Source organism: Equus caballus, chromosome 17 (assembly GCF_041296265.1).
Source record: "Equus caballus isolate H_3958 breed thoroughbred chromosome 17, TB-T2T, whole genome shotgun sequence".
NCBI classification, from domain to species: domain Eukaryota; kingdom Metazoa; phylum Chordata; class Mammalia; order Perissodactyla; family Equidae; genus Equus; species Equus caballus.
Window position 1 is genome coordinate 37,222,159 of NC_091700.1, and position 18,826 is coordinate 37,240,984.

The following is an 18,826-nucleotide window of genomic DNA, read 5'->3' on the forward strand; positions in this document are numbered from 1 at the left end:
ACCTTAAATTTAGCCCTACCCTCAACCCATGTTTGCAGCAGCTCTTACTGCCCATGGGTCCTGTCCCCATGCCTGCAGCTCTTACTGCCCATGGGTCCTGTCCCCATGGTATTCCATAGTATTCTCTAAATAAAAGAGCACTACTGCCAGACCTTGAGAGTCCAAGAAATCTTTCTTTCGACTCCTCGGTTCGCCAAGCCCACATCAAGACTGTCCTTTATACACTTTATAATACTAATTTTTATATATTCTCATTACTTTTAACCCAAACTATGTGTAGTAAAAAGGACAGTTAATATCTTGGGGCACTCTACTATATCTCAGGTAGTCATCTAAGAATTATATATGTATTATCTCACTTAATCTTCAGAACAACTGTGTGATACAGATGTTATTACCCCCAATCTACAGATGAGGAAATAAGACAGAGAGATAAGTTACTTTCCCAGTGAAAAATTGCTATTAAGTGGCAGAGCTAAGATTCAAACCAGAGTCTACCACTAGAACTTGACAAATAGAAATGGCAAGCAACAGGATATATTGGAGTATATGAGGAAGCCATTTGGTGTAAACCTAATTCAGCATGACTTTGTTTTTTTCCCCCAAAAGGGCCTGACGTGGCTGTTGAGCATGCATTGTATATCTGCTTTAAACATTTCCTATGCTAAGAACAAATGCTCTTCAGATAAAGGTGCAACTTCCCCCCACATTGGCATTTCCTTAAGGATAAGAAACTTTCTTTAGGCTAGGAACTGATTGCTGTGCTCACTTGTGACCACCCAGCTCGAGACAACAGACCTACCACCCTGCTATGTCCACTAAGACAGCAGACCTACTACCAGCTGTGTCCATCAATCACTGTGCCGACAGAGCAGTCTCATGACTATTGTTAAAGCGACATTTCAATCATATGTGAAACCTCCTCTTTGGGGGTATATAACCACTCTGTACACCCCATTTCTTTGGTGCCCTTTCTTCCTTTGGGAAGAAAGGCCCCGGGCCATGGTCCTCACATTTTAACTCAGAATAAACTCACCCAAAATTTTCATTTATAGATTATTTTCATTGACAAACTCTAAACATGTGCATTTCTCTAATTAGGAACATCCATGTGCTTACCTGTTCAGGTTTATGTTGCTGTACAGTGTTATAGATATAACTCAAGCCTGTTCTAGTTAAAACATAAGAAGCTTGTTCATTTATAAGTGTGTCCAAATGTGCTTCAATCTAAAATAAAACACAAAAGAAAGAAAATGTTTTAAAAGAAGACCGATGACAGCAGAAGTGGACTATCCTGGAGTCTTAGGTCTTCATCACGGACTTGTTCCCTGCAGTGGCTCTGAGGCACAGGGGCTGCTTCTATAACAAAGGCTTTTCCTTCCCCCAAAGAGGAAGTCCTCCTATAAAAGAAAGAGAAAGTCTTACCTTAAAAAATGATAACCAAGGAGGATTCCAGGACTAGCCACCAGTCAAAACATTTGAGTTGCTTCCCAGCTCTTTGAAGCTGGTAATAAGCAAAACACAAGCAAAAAACGCTAATAAACAAGAACAGTGTAAAATAAAATATTTAGGAACAATTCTGGGAAGGAGAAGGCCTGATGTTCCTGACCTCCATGCTCCCTCACCCTCCCCACTTACTGGACTGACTCAATCAAATATGCCATCTGGAGAAGCCGGGAGGAAATCCCTTTGGGGCTGAGGCAATAAGCTTTTCTGAGGAGAACGCAGGTCTTTGACTACTAGGGGAGAGGTGAGGACCCAGCAGAAGATTGGTCAAAGACTTCAGTTCAGAAACTGCCTAAGAAGACCTGGCTAGGAGATGTGAGTTATATGTGCTCAGCTGCCTTGTGCCATCTTTTGGGAAGCCACGTAATGCTAATGGGGGCAGAAGACACAGAAGGGGACTACCCTGATGGGTTGAAGAACTCCCTAGTGGGAAGAAGTCTGCTGCTCCCTTACTTTACCAGTACAGGCCTGAGAGTCCAGAGTTCTTCCTTCTATTCCTCACCACAAGTTCCCGCAGTTTTACCAGTCTGTTTGCCAACGGCACAGTACACTACTAACTGTGCTGTTACCATCTGAATGCCTGCCACTGTCCACGGAACTCCAACAGCTGAGCCCCTCCATCTAAACAACTTACAACTGGTATAAAAGAGGTGAGTAGCTTCTAAGAGGAAACCCACTGAATAATCTGAACAAGTATCTTTCCCTGAGGGAACAAAAGACGCAGAGTACTTTAATTGTTTTTTTAAGTGAATGCTCAAGAAAGTACAATAGAGCCCTTACTTACTAGACTTACTAGAAATAAAAGAAAAACAAGATGTGCAAATGTAAACATTTAATGAAAGAGTTACTGCTAAGAACCAAATTAGTATCTGAGAGGATAACAGAAGAAACATAATACAGAGAAAACATCAAAGAAATAAAGTGAAGAGATTTAAAAAGAAATTAGAAAACAGAATCAGGAGATAAAACCAACTAAAGACAGAAGATTCCGAATATAAAAGTAACAGATGGAGTAATAATTAATTAAAAATAAGAGAAAACTTTATTGAGCGAAAGAAAGGGTTGCACCTTCAGATTGAAATGGCTCTGCAATGTCCAAGATGGAAATGACGGAAAGAGAGAAATACGAAAAAATATCCTGAGGAAATATTTGAACTCAAAGGAAAATCCTTATAAGCTTCCAGATGGATAGAATACATTACCACAAACAAGAGAAAATCAGACTGGCCTGGATTTCTTACTTGAAACACTAGAAGAAGCAAAGTAGGAGCAGAAGAAAATTAATAGATGATTGATAGAAAAGGTCTGACAATTAAGTATCTTCAACTTAACAAGGTGAAGCGTTACTGTGCAAGGCACAAATAAACTATGCCTTCCAGCAACCACATCCTCATCTGATCCTCTCACAGTGACTATGGGCTGGTCCATGGAACTAACATTGGCCAAGAGCCCAACAGCAAGCGTGATGCAAGTACAGGATCAATAAGCGCTTACACAGTGGGGCTTGTCCTCCTAAAAGGCAAAAGGTGACTATGGAATATGTAAGAAATGCAGATAATTGGTGATAAAATAGATTGATGAACACCCAATGTATCTGAACATCTTGAGAAAAGATTTAGGCAAATGGCAGAGAGTTTGGGGTTGAATTATTGATGAATACAGTAAAGATCAATGAATTTGTTTTAAAAAAGAATTCTATTATTCCACATAAAACAAAAATTTATGCAAATAAGGAAAATCAGTCATACTTCCTTATATTTCTTTTAAAAAAAGGAATTAGAAATTATAAAATATCAAAACTTTAGATGTGTCAAAACTCATTCTTCAGAAAACCCCAAAACCTTACAAATGAATTTTTACTATAGTCATTGAAAAACTGTTTATACACTTGTGATAATACAGAACATTCAGAGTTTTTTTGAAACATTCTATCTCCCCAAAAATTGCTATTTCAAAATCAGAAGCCAAGTATCTGATAAATATTATAAATGGCTTTGTTTTAGCCATTTACAGACTCTTAAGAGATACCATTTGGTTTACAGGACTAGAGTGACTGGTATAACAAATTGTAATGTTTTGCCTAACACTGGTTTACACATAGATAAAAATATATCTGTCCTCTATAACACTTTCTGCACTAGCTACACAGCTTGAAAAATATAGCATAATATTCACAGTTGAGAAACTGAAATCTGCATACATTAGAAAAGCTTCATTCTACCATCACATACTATGGTTTAAATAAAATATCTTACCCATCACATATTCTGCCTTCTCCAAAACAAAACTGAAATACTGAGAGTATGAGCGTGAGTGTGAGTGTGTGTGTGTGTGTGTGTGGTCTTCCATCAGATTACAACAAGGGATTTATAGGAATTAAGTCATTGAAATTAGGTTAAAGCCAGTAACTGAGATCATACATAGAAAAAAGATTCCATCACAGTGAGCAATCATTTTATAGCAAAATTAACCTGAAACTGTAGCATTTCCAGACGTCTGTCAGTGAATTCAAACAGAGCTAATGTTGTCTTCATCATATATAGTGAATTGACCATGAAAGTGGCCATGTCAGCTGTGCCTAAATTGCTGGCTGATACAGTACACATCTGGAGGAGAGGATCCAAGACACATGATAAAACCTATAAACAAAAAATAAAATAAAACTTATTCTTTATTTCCCAAACAGTGACACAGGCCTGGGTTAATGGCACTTCAGAATGAATGCCAAACTAACTGGAAGGGGGCCAACTTACAGAACCGCAGAAGAAAAAGATTAAATGGTACAATAATCATAATAGTTTTAAAAATGAGCATCATTGAATACTTTTTAAATCAAAGAGAATTTGTTTAATATTCCAAGGAAAAATCAATGAGAGGGATTATCGAAATATATGGGTTATAAAATGCCAGAATCTCAACAGAATGTACAATAGAGGAGCAATAAGCAATCATTAAAAACGAATTTACGATGCACCTGCACAAAATCAGCTTGACGGGCATCCAGTGGTACGACTGAAGAATCATGAGATGCCAAAACTTCACGCAACAACATGAGTGTCTGATTTAAGGCAGAACTTGGTCCAAGATCAGGTGGTGGGAGTTCAACCTAAAATAGGGGATGGTTATCCACTGCTTATATTTCTCCACTAAACCTGAATGTATAAATAAATGCCAGTTCACAATAAAATAATACATATAAAAGATGTAAAGCATTGGCTGACACTTTACAAAATCTACAATTTTTCAATAGCTTATTTTATATTATACTAACCAGCTCAGAAAATGACACAAAAGTTTTTTGTTAGATTATCTCAGAATTAATACATCATAATTAGAAGTAGAGAATTTGTACTTCTAAAATTCAAAATATTTTAAGGAAACTTAGTGGTCTTTGTAGAATTATATTTTCATATGGATTTGAAATGGGCTGTTTTGTTTTTTAACCCAAGTCATAAGAAAAAAGCAATCCAGAGATCAGCGCTTTCCCAACTACAACATAATTGAGAATCATCACCCACCTTCAGGCCCAAATCTCAAATATTTTGGTTCAGTATATATAGGTTTGGGGTCTGGGAATCTCTGTTTCAACAAGCACCACAGGTGATTTTCAGAAGACTGGTCTATGGGTCACACACTTCCCCAAAACCATATAACACCGTCACACAATCTTGGGCTCTGGAGTTAAAGAGAGTAATTTTACATTTTGGATCTACCACATACTAGTTGTGTGACCCTGGAAAAGTTATTTAACTGCTCAGAGCTTCAGAAGGATTCTGCAAGGATTAAATGAAATCGTTGCATCTAAACTGCTGAGTAGAGTACCTGGCACTTACTAACTGGAAGTATGCTGAGTTTATTATCCCTACTTGCTGGCATCACAATATCCAAGAACATGTGCCTATGAATTTTTTCAATAATATTTTTCAGAGTATTTATTATATTAATACAGTCAGATTTCGTAAATGAAACAAAATTTGGTACTTAGAATCCATGTAAGAGACTATATAGTCTTGCATCAGGAAGACAGAAAGACGCAAAAATTTTAAAATACCCCAGGATTTATATTAAGAATATTTTATGTATAAAAGTTAATACTTAAGTGACATCAGCAGAAATGGAAAAGTATGGACCTCTGAAAACCCATCCTCCTTCATAAAAGCAATCACAACAATAAAATTATGAGACATGCAAACAAACAAAAAAATAAGGTCCATGCATAGAAAAAAAAGTCAATAGACTTTCCCTGAGGAAGCCCAGATGTTGGAATTACTAGCCCAAGACTTTAAATCAGCTATTTTAAATATGTGCAAGGAACTAAAGGAAATTATGTTATTAAACTAAAGGAAAGTATGAGAACAATATCTCACCAAATAGAGAATATCAATAAAGAGACACAAATAATAAAAAATAACCAAATAAAAATTTTGGAGTTGAAAAGCACAGTAATTGAAATGAAAAATTCACCACAGGGAATCAAAAGCAGATTTGAGCAGGCAGAATAAAGAATCAGTGAACTTGAAGATAGGTCAATTAAGATTATGCAGTCTGAGGAACAGAAGGAAAAATAAAAGAAAATTAACAGAGCCTCAGAGACCTGTGGGACACCATCAATAACATAAGTACAATGGAGATCTCAGAAGGCAGGGGTGCAGAAAGAATATTTGAAGAAATAACAGAAGACTTCACAAATTTGATTAAAAAAATTAATGTAAACATGCAAGAAATTCATGAATTCCAAGTAGAATAATCTTTAATACATCCATACTGAGACACATCATAATCAAAGTGTCAAAAGACAAAGAAAGAATCTGAAAGTAATGAGAAAAGTAACATTATGAACAAAACATTCTCAATAAGATTAACAGCTGATTTCTCATCAGAAAACATGGAAGCCTGAAGGCACTGGATGACACATTCAAGGGCTGAAAGAAATAGACTGTCAACCAAGAATTCTATATTCAGTGAAATTATTCTTCAAGAATAAAGGAGAAATTAAGACATTCCCAATAAACAAAAACAAAACTTCTCCTGTTCTATAAGAAATATTAAAGGAAATTCTTCAGGATAAAATCAAGGAACACTAGACAGTAACTCAAATTCACATGAAGAAATAAAGAACATCAGTAAAAGTTCCAACATAGGTAAATATAAAAGACAGTATTGATGTACTTTCTGTGTATAACTCCTTTTTTCCCCCGATTTAAAAGATAACTGCATGAAGCAAAAATTACAAACCTATGCTGATGAGCACACAATGTAGAAAGATATAATTTGTAACAATAATAGTGTAAAAGAAGTGGAGAACAGGGCTATACAGGAGCAAAGCTTTCGTATATTAATGAAAAGAATTTGGTATTTTTCCAAACTAGATTGCTATAAACAGAGATGATAACCAAGAAAATAACTAAATGTATACATAATATATATTTTATATATACACATTCACACACATATTTAAATAAACAAAAGAATTAAAAGTAGTGCACTAGAAAATATTTACTTAACATAAAAGAAGGCAGTAATGGAGGGAGAGGGGAACAAAAATCACTTAAGACATCTAAGAATAGCAAAAAAAAGTTAATTTTCTTCAAAGAGGATATTATATAGATCGTACAGAATCTATGATAAAGTGTTGTTAAAAGCTCTTAAGATCATCACCACATTGAGATCTACCTGTGCTAATGGCTCCAGTATCTTACAACAAAGATGATGGCTTCTTCAAGTTTACATAAAGCATCCTTCCTGCCTAAATCTTCTGTTATGTTGAAATTTTGCTAGCTAATTTTATACCTTGTGACTCACCTGCCTTAAGTTTTCCAAACCAGTGATTCTTATATGTAATGAGGGTGTGAGGAAGGGGGAGAAAGCAAACATCCTTTAAGAATTTCATAGAAGGTATTGTTTGTTTTCCAAGGAAAAGATAAACACATGGAAAATTATACAACCCATTTAGGATTAATAGAAGCCCACTCATGGGCTCCAATATAAGCTTGAGCACAAGTAAACTTAGACATATTAAATTGTAAATTAAGATTTTAAAAGCATAGAAATTAGTATTACATTGTAAGGTTAACATTTTTGTTTTACCAAAATTTTTACTACCAAAAGCTGATGTCTCCACTACCTCATTAGAAAGAAAAAACTTCTAAAGAATGTTAAGTATCTATTATATGTAAAAGGGAGTAGGAACAACAACTAATTTATCACTTTTTGCTTTACGAATATTAAATGAATGGGAATATTTGCTTAACTTTACATTAATGTAAACTTTAAATACATTAATGCTATCTAATTAATCAGACCAACAACTCAAGAGTAGTCACTGATTTTTCTTCTTCACACTTCCCTCATCTAATTGATCAATGAGCTCCATACTACTAAAATACATTCCAAACACAATTGTTCCTCACCATCCCAATGCTATGGCTATCATCTTTTGCCTGGTCCATTCCAAGAGTCTCCTAAAGTGGCCTCCTTGCTTTGAAATTTGTTCCCCCAACTCGACCTTTTACTGAGCACATAGCAGCCACAATGTTCTTTTTAAAATGTTTTAAAAATAAACAAAGAGGTCAGACCTTCTCATTAAGCTCTTTAATATTCAATGGCTTACCCTAGCACTTAAAAACCAAATGCCTTAAAGGTGTGTGGAGACACAGTCAACATTTAAAATCAACTATATGCTACATACTACCATCACATATGCGGAAAACAACATTTAAAAAGCAAAACAAAAACATTTAAAAAGCAGAACATTTTTTAAAAAATAGCATCAAGAAACCCTCAAATACCTAAGAATAAATCTAACAAAAGATATACAAGGCCAAAAAAACTTGATATACTAGATATCAAGGCACCACATAAAGTTCTAGAATGATTAAAACAGTGTGGTACCAGAGCAAGGACAGACAAATAAACCAATGGGGACAGAATAAAACAGTTACAAAACAAATCCATACACAGGTGATTTGTAACAAAGTTTCCACTGTAATTCAGTGGGAAAAGATTGTCTTTATAACACATGGTGCTGGATCAACCAGTTATCCATATGGAAAAAAAATTAACCTTAACCTCCACTTCACACCATACTCAAAAATTAATTTGAGATAGATCAAAGACCTAAATGTGGAAGCCAAAACAATAAAACTTCTTAGAAGAAACATGGAAGAACAACTTCAAGACCTTGTGATAGAAAAAGACTAAATGAATAACCATGAAATAAAAGATTAGTATACAGAACTGAATTAAAATTAAAAACTATTCATCAAAATACACCATTAAGAGAGTGAAAAGACAGGTCAAAATTGGGAAAAAATATTTGCAATGCTTATTATCCCATAAAGAACTTGTATCCAGAACAGATTTTTTTAAAACACTTACAAATCAGTAAGAAAAACACAGGTAATCTAATAGAAATTGGGCATCAGACTTCAAAAGAGTATATCCAGCAGCCAATAAAATGAAAAACTGTTCAACATCATTAGTCCTCAGAAAAGTGAAAATCACAAATGAAATGCCACCACACAACTTCCGCAATAGCTAAAATAAAAAAGCCTAACACAAGTACTGGAGAGAATGTGGAGGAACTGAAATTTCCACACATTTCTGTTGGAGGAAATTGGTAAAATCACTCTGCGGAAGTCCTTGGCAGTACCCACTAAAGCTATCAACCCTATCACCCAGACATCCCATTTGTGTGCACACACACAAGAGAAATGAAAACTGACGTCCACCAAAAGACATGTACAAAAATATTCACAGGAGCTTTATTTCTAATACCTAAGAACTAGAAACAATCCAAATGTCCATCAATAAATTGTGGTGCATTTATATAACGCAATGATTACACAATGATTAAAAAGTGAACTACTGCTACATACAACATGGATGAATCTTACAGATATAATGTCAAATGAAAGAAGTCAGCCCCAAGAGTTCAACTGCATGAAATCTATTTATGTGAATTTAAATAGCACACAAAAAGAGGAAACAGAAGTCAGACAGAGGTCTACCTGGGGCAGGTACTGACTGGGAAGAGGCATGAAGCAGCTTTCTGAGATTCTGGAAACATTTTATATCTTGATCTGGGTGGTGATTAATGAATATATACAAATACAAAAATTCAATGAACGGTACATTTAAGATTTGTGTACTGTAAGTTTTATCTTCACTTAAAAAGAAAGTTCATTTGATCTTTTTATTTGTATTACGTAAATACTGAGAATTGTTTTATAAAAATATCCAAAATTCCTAAACAAAGTGATCATTAATAATACTCAAGAGCTTTATGAAAGATATATTCGTAATTTTTATGTACATCTTCTAATTGATAAAGTTGAAGTGTAAAGAAAAATTTCACATTTAAAAGCATTTAGTCTACTGAAAACCTCATATTCCACATATTAGAACCTCTCTTTTTTGAAAAGTATAGAGCTCTAACACTAAACAGAGTTCTCATTCTTCCTGCGACTATTTACTATGACACTTTCTATCCCTTTTGCGGATAGATTCTCTGACTTTATTAGAGAAAAATGAAAAGGTTGCACCATAAAAAAAACAAAAGCTGTTTCACAACCCCATTCCACTGCCAACTTTAGTTATATCCTTTTAAATATCTTCCACTTAAGGTCCTCCAATTTTCTGTTCTGTAGCTTGTTAAGCCACTCACCCATTTGCTTTCAAAAAAATTTTAAAAAACCAATCAACCAAAAAACAACCCCTCATACTTTTAAATCAATGTCTTCATTCTATATGTAGACTCCTTTTGTTCTATCGAAATTCATATATGTTCCAGTAATTGACAATAAATGGAACTTAAGTTTTTTTAAAAAACCACTTTATTGAAGTTTGATTGACATACAAAAAGCTGTACATATTTAACGTATATAATTGATGAGTTTGGAGATAAGTACACACCCACGAAACCACCGTCACATTCTATGTCATAAACATATCCATCACCTCCAAAAGTTTCCTCTTGCCTTATTTATTTATGGAATTGAAATTAAGTCAACAAAATTATTGAAGATAAATTTAAGAGTGCAAACTAACATTTGAAATACCTTCTAATTATAACTTTTTATTTCACATACTTTTATTTAAAAAGCATTTTAGCTGAAAACATTGTTTTTGTTTGTTTTCCCTAGTAGAACAATCTGTAAGGAATAATGTAAAATTCCAATTACTCATCTAGAACAGCACGTCCCAGACTTAACCTGCATAGGAACAACCAGGGAATCTTGTTAAAATGCATATTCCGATTCACTTGGTCTGGGGTGGGGCCTGAGATTTTTGCATATCTTACAACTCCTAGGTGCTGCCCAAGCTGCTGCTCCATGTACTACACTCTGAACAGTAAAAAGAGATTCTAAACAGCAACCATATCCTAGAATTTAAAGCACAATTTACTTAGAGGACCATTTAGGTTTTTCTCAGAGGGCTGAGCAAATTAATCCTGACTACTTTTAATCTGGTATGGGTTTCATTTATGACATACAATATCCTTTAGAATTAGAATTGTACTATTTACTACAGCGAAAAGAATTTCAGACAAAGTTTGTCCAGCTTAAATTGCTATGGCATTGTGTCTTTTGCAGTACACATACATATTCCCTTTAGACTTAGCAAGATCTACAGCTGTGAAGGTTTCAGGAGAGACTGATAAGGAAGGGAGAACACATACTTGAACACTCAAGTGCTTCAAACTGCTTTGGTAGGGAAAAAGTACATCTTTCAATAAAACGATGTCCCTGAATTTTTTTTTTTTCATATTAGATAAATAACTAGCTCCCAAATACGTCTTTTTAAAAGCACAGAAGGAATGATATGAAAAGAGCTCATCTCTGGCTATACCTTTAGTTTAAAAGCTATTCTCCCAACAATTTTACTATCCACTTAAAATTCTATTAAAAATTTCCACTTGGGGGTTTTGCTAATGAAGACTTTTCTGCAGTAAGTGTTGTTTTCTTCATAAGGCTAGAATCTTTTTAGAAGAAGCAAATGGATTACAAGATGTAATTATATAAAATATGGAACATTAAAATTTGCTGAAAAGAAGACAATTCTTGAAAGAAATCTGAAATGGTTGTAGATCTAAGCAACACACAACCTGTAAACAGTATCATATTCCAATCTCAATTTAATGTTAAAATATCCGTAAATGTGGCCCAATTCATATCTGAGAAAAACATTTCAAGGCACATTATTGGTAATAATGACAACGCTAAACAATAATAGTAGTCAAAACTCATTCACTGCTGTAAACTCACATAGGCTGCAGTATTAATTGGCACTTAATATATTCAAATTACAATTTCTTTCTTTCCCTGTTTTTATCCTATTTTATTCTAAGTTTTAATTGGAAGATGCCACCTTCAAAACTTGCTTTTATTATTCATTATACTTTCCTACTTTCTTGAAACTTTCATTTTAACTTTACAAGAGAAATAAAATATATAAGAACTTAGTGGGGGTTTTTTGTTTGTTTGTTTGTTTTCAAAGATTGGCACCTGAGCTAACAACTGTTGCCAATCTTGTTTTTATTTTTCCTGCTTTTTTCTCCCCAAAACCCCCCAGCACATAGTTGTGAATTTTTAGTTCTGGGTCCTTTTAGTTGTGGCACATGGGATGCCGCCTCAACGTGGCCTGACGAGTGGTGCCATGTCTGCGCCCAGGATCCAAACCAGTGAAACCCTAGGCCGCCGCAGCGGAGCACGAAAACTTAACCACTCGGCCACAGCGCCAGCCCCAGTGGGGAGTTTTTGAGCAAATATGAAATAAAATAAATGGATAATTACTTGGGAAAAATAAATAAGATCCTTCCTTCCTAGCATGGACAAAAATAAACTTCAGGTAGATTAAAAATTTGATATAAAAGTGAAACCACACAACAACCCAACAGCATACATTTCAATGAATTTATTAAATAATCTAACATTTTCCCACTGATAGACGCTAACTTTAGCACATATTAAATTCTAAATGTTTGTGGGGAAATTTTCAAGCATAGCATGCTCCCAAGGGAGAAACAATAAAGAAAAAAATGTTATGTTTTACTACGCAAAAATTAAAAGTGACATGTCAAAAAACACCATATGCAATTTTACAAGGCAAATGATGACTTGGAGAAAATATCTGCAATATATATGAGAGTTAATATTCTCAAGGTATAAAAAATTTAAAAAATAATAATAAGACACAACCTAGTAGGAAAATGGCAAAGGACATGAATAAGCAATTTACAAACAGCCAATAACATATTTTAGAATGTTCATTCTCACTAGAAGCACCAAAATCCAAATAAAAAAAGAATAAGATAGCACTTTTTGCTCATCATATTGGCAAAGACATTTTGAAATGCCTATTATCCAATGTTAGCAAAAGTTGGCACTTTTGGTAGCAGGTAGTATGGAAGATTTGAGGAAACAGGTGAAAGTTCAGTGAATATAAGTGGCTGGCCTAAGAACATGTAGAAATGCTGGACATCACGGAGGGCTTCACTGATGGAGAGTGAATTTTAGTGACTATAGCCCGCTGATTATATGATTTTCTTTAGCAGTGCTCAGCAGTCACAGAATACAAAGAAGAAACTGAGTAGTTGTATGAATCCAGGGTGGTTTTGCAAAGTGAACGTGATAAAATTACAAGAGTGCAAGAGATTTAAAAATAATGGCAAGATAATGACAGATCACAGCCTGGCAGAAAAAGAGTGAATCAGTCATTAGTGTAACTTGTGAGCTGGCATTTAGGAAATTATTTATTTAACGATCTTAACCATTTTGAAGTGTACAGTTCAGTGGTACTAGATATTCATAAAGTTGTACAATCATCACCATCACCACAACTCTTTCCATTTTGTAAACTGAAACTCCATACTTATTAAACAATAAGTCCCCATCCCCCGACTTCCCAGTCCCTGGCAACCACAATTTTTAGTTTCTGTCTCTACCATTTTGACTACTCTAAGTATCTCACATATGTGGAATCATACAGTATTTCTCTTTTTGTGATTGGCTTATTTCACTTAGTATAATATCCTCAAGTTTCATTCATGTTGTAGGATGTGTCAGAATTTCCTTCCTTTTTAAGGCTGAATAATATTCCACTGTATGTATATACTAAATTTTGCTCATCCACTCATCCACTGATGGACACTTGGGTTGCTTTCACATTTTAGCTACTGTGAATAATGCTGCTATGAACAAAGCTGCACACACATCTCTTGGAGACCCTGCTTTCAGTTATTTTGGATATGTACTCAGAAATGGAATTGCTAGATCATATGATAATTCTATTTTTAATTTTTTGAGGAACTGTGATACTGTTTTCCACAGGAGCTATATACTACTTTACATTCCCCCCAACAGTGTACAAGGGTTCCAATTTCTCCACATTCCTGCCAACATTTGTAACTTTCTGGTTTTTCTGATAGTAGCCATCCTAATAGATGTGAAGTAGGTTTTTATTGTAGTTCTGATTTGCATTTTCCTAATGATTAGGGATGCTGAGCATCTTTCCATGTGCTTATTGATCATCTGTATATTTTCTTTGGAGAAATGACTTTTCCAGTCCTTTGGCCATTTTTGAATCAGGCTGTTTTTCTGTTGTTGAATTTTAGGAGTTCTCTTTATATTCTGGATATTAATCCCTTATCAGATACATGATGTACAAATATTTTCTCCCATTCTGTGGGTTGACTTTTTACTCTGTTACAGTGCCTTTTAATGTACTAAATCTTTCTCATAAAGTCCAATTTGTGTTTTTTCTTTTGTTGCCTGTGCCTTTGGTGTCATATCTAAGAAATCATTACCAGATCCAATGTTGTAAAGCTTTTGCCCTGTTTTCTTCTAAGGGTTTTATAGTTTTAGGTCTACATTCAAGTCTTTGATCCATTTTGAGTTAACTTTTGTATATTGTGTTAGAGAAGGGTCCAAATTCATTCTTTTGCATGTGGATATCCAGTTTTCCCAGCACCATTTGTTGAAAAAGACTGTCCTTTCCCTATGGAATGGTCTTGGCACTCTTGTCAAAAATTATTTCACCATGTATGCAAGGGTTTATTCTTAGGCTCTCTATTCTATTCCATTGTTCTATATGTCTGTCTTTATGCCAGCATCAAACAGTTTTCATTACTATTGCTTTATAGGAAGTTCTGAAATTAGGAACTGTCAGTCCTCCAGTTTTCTTCTTCTTTTTCAAGACTGTTTTGGCTACTTAGGGTCATTAAAGATTCCATACGAATTCTAAGGTGAGTTTTTCTCTTTTTACAAAAAGTGTCATTGAGATTTTCATAGAGATTGAATTGAATTCATAGGTTGTTTTAGGTAGTACTGACATCTTAATATTAAGTCTTCCAATCCATGAATATGAGATGACTTTCCATTTATTGACGTCTTCCTTAATCTCTTTCAGCAATGTTTTGCAGTTTCCATTGTACAAATCTTTCATCTCCTTGCTTAAGTTACTTCCTAAGTATTCTTATTCTTTTTGATGCTATTGTACATGGAATTGTTTTTTAAATTTCCTATTTGGATTGTTCATTGTTAGCATATAGAAATGCAACTAACTTTTGTGTTGACTTTGTATCTTGCTACTTTGCTGAATTCATTTGTTAGTTCTAACAAGTTTCTTTGGTGGTATGTTAGGGTTTTCTCCATATAAGATCATATCATGTGCAAACAGAGATAATTTTACTTTTTCCTTTCCAATGTGGATGCCTTTTATTCCATTTTCTTAATGAATTACTCTGGCTAGAACTTCTAGTGATATGTTGAATAGAAGTGGGCATCCTTGCCTTATTCCTGATCCTAAAAAAAAATTTTTCAGTCTTACACTATTGAGGATGATGTTAGCTGTGGGTTTTACATAGATGGTATTTACTACATTGAGGCAGTTTCCTTCTATTCCTAGTTTCTTGAGTGTTTTTATCGTAAAACGGAGTTGATTTTGTCAAACGCTTTTCCTGCATCAATTGAGATGATCATGTGAGTCTTTTTCTTTGTTCTATTAATGTGGTAATTACATTGATTTTGATATGCCAAACTATCCTTGCATTCCAGGAATAAATCCCACTTGGTCATGGTGTATAATCTTTTTAATATGCTTCTTAATTGGGTTTGTTAGTATTTTGTTGATTTCTGCATCAATATTCATAAAGGATACTGGTCTGCAGTTACCTCTTCTTGTAGTGTCTTTGGCTTTGGTATCAGCGTAACGCTGGCCTCATAGAATGAGTTAAGAAGTGTTCCTTCCTCTTCAATGTTTTGAAAAAGTTTGAGAAGGACTGATATTAGTTTTTCTTTAAATGTTTGGTAGAATTTACCAGTGAAGCCATCAGGTCTAGGATTTTTATTTTGGGAAGAGATTTTTTGATTACTGATTCAATCTCTCTACTAGTTATAGGTCTCTGCAAATCTTCTAATTCTTCATGATTTATTCTGGGTAGCTTTTGTGTTTCTCAGAATTTGTCCATTTTATCTAGGTTATCCAATTTGCTGCCATACAGTTGTTCAATAACACTCTCTTAAAATCTTTTTTATTTCTGTAGAATTGGTAGTAATGTCCCCACTTTCACTTCTGATTTTAGTAATTTGAGTCTTCTTTCTTTTTTTCTTACTCCATCTAGCTAAAGGTTTGTCAATTTTGTTGATATTTTCAAAGAACCATATTTTGGTTTCATTGATATTCTCTATTGCTTTTCTATTCTCCATTTCACTTATCTCTAGTGTTTATTATTTCTTTCCTTCTGCTAGATTGGGGTTTAGTGTGTTCTTTTTCCAGTTCCTTAAGTTGTAAAGTTAGGTTGTTGATTTGAGATCTTTCTTTTTTTTAAATTAAGTACTTATAGTTACAAATTTTCCCCTTGACATTGCCTTTGCTGCATTCCATAAGTTTTGGCTTGCTGCATTTTCATTTTCATTTGTCTCTAAGTAGTATCTAATTTCCATTATTTCTTCTTTGATACATTGGTTGGCTAAGAATGTGTTAAATTTCTACACATCTGTGAATTTTACAGTCCCCTTCTGTTACTGATTTCAAACTTCATCCTGTTGTGGTCAGAGAAGATTATTGTATGATATCTATTTATTTAAATCTACTGAGATTTAATTTGTGGTCTAACATACGGTCTATCCTGGAAAATGAGTCAAGAGCACTTGAGAAGAATGTGCATGCTGTTGTTGTGGGGTAGAGTGTTCTCTATATGTCTGCTAGAGCCAGTTGATTTATTGTGTTAAGTCTCTTATTTCTTTATCTTCTGTCTGGTTGTTGTATCCATTATTGCAAGTGGGGTATGGAAGTCTCCAACTATTACTGTAGATCTATTTCACCCTTGCATTCCATCATTTTTGGCTTCATATATTTTGCTGGTCTGTCATTAGGTATGTAAATATTTATAATTGTTATATCTTCTTACTGTATTGAACCTTTTATTAATATATCATGCCCTTCTTTATCTCCTGTAAACTTTTTTGACTCAACATCTATTTTGTCTGATATTAGTACAGCCAACTCTGCTCTCTTTCAGTTAGTATTTGCATGGAATACCTTTTCCTTCTTTTCACTTTCAATCTATTTGTGTTGCTGGATCTAAAGTGAGTCTCTCGTAGACAGCATATAGTTGGATCATGTGTTTTTATCCATTCTGCCAATTTCTGTCTTTTGATTAGAGAGTTTAATCTATTTACATTTAAAGCAAATACTGATAAAAGAGACTTACTTCAGACATTTTGCTATTTATATTCTATATACCTGAAAGACTTTTTTGTCTCTCATTTCCTGCATTACTATCTTCTTTTAGGTTGATTTTTTGTAGTAAGTGAAACATTCAAATTCCTTTCTTGTTTCCTTTTATGCATATTCTTTAGCTATTTGTGGTTACCATGGGAATTACATTTAAGTTACTAAAGTTTTAACACTCTAATTTGAATTTATACCAGCTAATCAGTAACATACAAAAACTTCACAGCTCTATCCCAACCCTTGTTGGTTACTGATGTCATAAAATTACATCTTTAGAAATTTTGTGGCCCAAAATATAAACTAATAATTCTTTTAAATGTATTAGTCTCCTAAATTATGTAGAAAACAAAATATGGAATTACAAACCAAAGTTACAACAATACCAGCTTTTACACTAATAAATTTTAAAAATATATTAGTCTCTTAAATCACACAGAAAACAAAAAGTGGAGTTATAAACCTTTGTTACAATATTAGCTTTTAATTGCCTGTGTATTTACTTCTATTGAGATCTTTATTTTATCATACAGCTTGAGTTACTACCTACTATTCTTTCATTTCACCCTGCAGGACTCTCTTGAGCATTTCTTGCAGGGCAGGTCTAGTGGTAAGAAACTCCCTCAGATTTGTTTATCTAGGAATGTCTTAATTTCTCCCTCACTCTTAAAGGACACTTTTGCCAGATACAGAACTCTTGGTAATGGGGTTTTTTCTCTAAGCACTTTGAATGTATCTGCCACTGCTTTCCTGCCTCTAAAGTTTCTGAGGAGAAATTTGGTGATAATCTTATGTGACAGGCTACTTCTCTATTGCTGCTTTCAAGATTCTTTATCTTCAGCTTTCAGATTATAATGTGATACTGATTATAACATGTCTTGATGTGGGTCTCTTTTTTTTTTTTGAGGAAGATTAGCCCTGACCTAACATCTGCTGCCAATCTTCCTCTTTTTGCGGAGGAAGACTAGCCCTAAGCTAACATCTGTGCCCATCTTCCTCTACTTTATATGTGGGACACCTACCACAGCATAGCTTGCCAAGCGGTGTCGTGTTCACAGCTGGGATCCGAATCGGCAAACTCCAGGCTGCCAGAACAGAATGTGCAAACTTAACCACTGTGCCACCAGGCAGGCCCCTTGATATGGGTCTCTTTGAGTTTATCTGATTGGAGTTTGTTGAGCTTTTTGGATGTTTAGACTCGTATCTTTCATCAAATTTGGGAATTTTTCAGCTATTACTTTTTCAGATAATCTCTGCTCCTTTCTCTCTCTCCTCCTCCTCCCCTTCCTCTGGGACTCCCACAATGCATATATTAGTCCACTTAATGGTGCTCCACAGCTCCCTTAGGCACTGTTCACTTTTCTTAAATCTTTTTTTCTTCTCATTCCTCAGATTCAATAATTCCATTGTCCTATCTTCAAGTTCATTCTTTCTTTTGCCTGCTAAAATCTGCCTTTGAACTCCCCTAGTGAATTTTTCATCTTAGTTATTATACTTTTCAACTCCAGGATTTCTGGTTGGTTTCTTTTCAGGTGTTCTAACTCTTTTTTGTGTGTGTGAGGAAGACTGGTCCTGAGCTAACATCTGT

At 34.4% G+C, this 18,826-nt stretch overlaps 1 protein-coding gene across 1 annotated transcript in view; it reads right to left on the minus strand.

The window, feature by feature from the left end:
- Positions 1-18,826, minus strand: part of COG6 (component of oligomeric golgi complex 6) — an 83,266-nt gene that overhangs the window by 19,497 nt on the left and 44,943 nt on the right. The window contains exons 14-16 of the mRNA XM_014732056.3: positions 4,481-4,612; positions 3,978-4,145; positions 1,120-1,227 (exon numbers count right to left, since the gene is read on the minus strand). Of these exons, the coding sequence (XP_014587542.2) occupies positions 1,120-1,227; positions 3,978-4,145; positions 4,481-4,612 (408 nt within the window). The remainder of the gene's footprint in view (positions 1-1,119; positions 1,228-3,977; positions 4,146-4,480; positions 4,613-18,826) is intronic.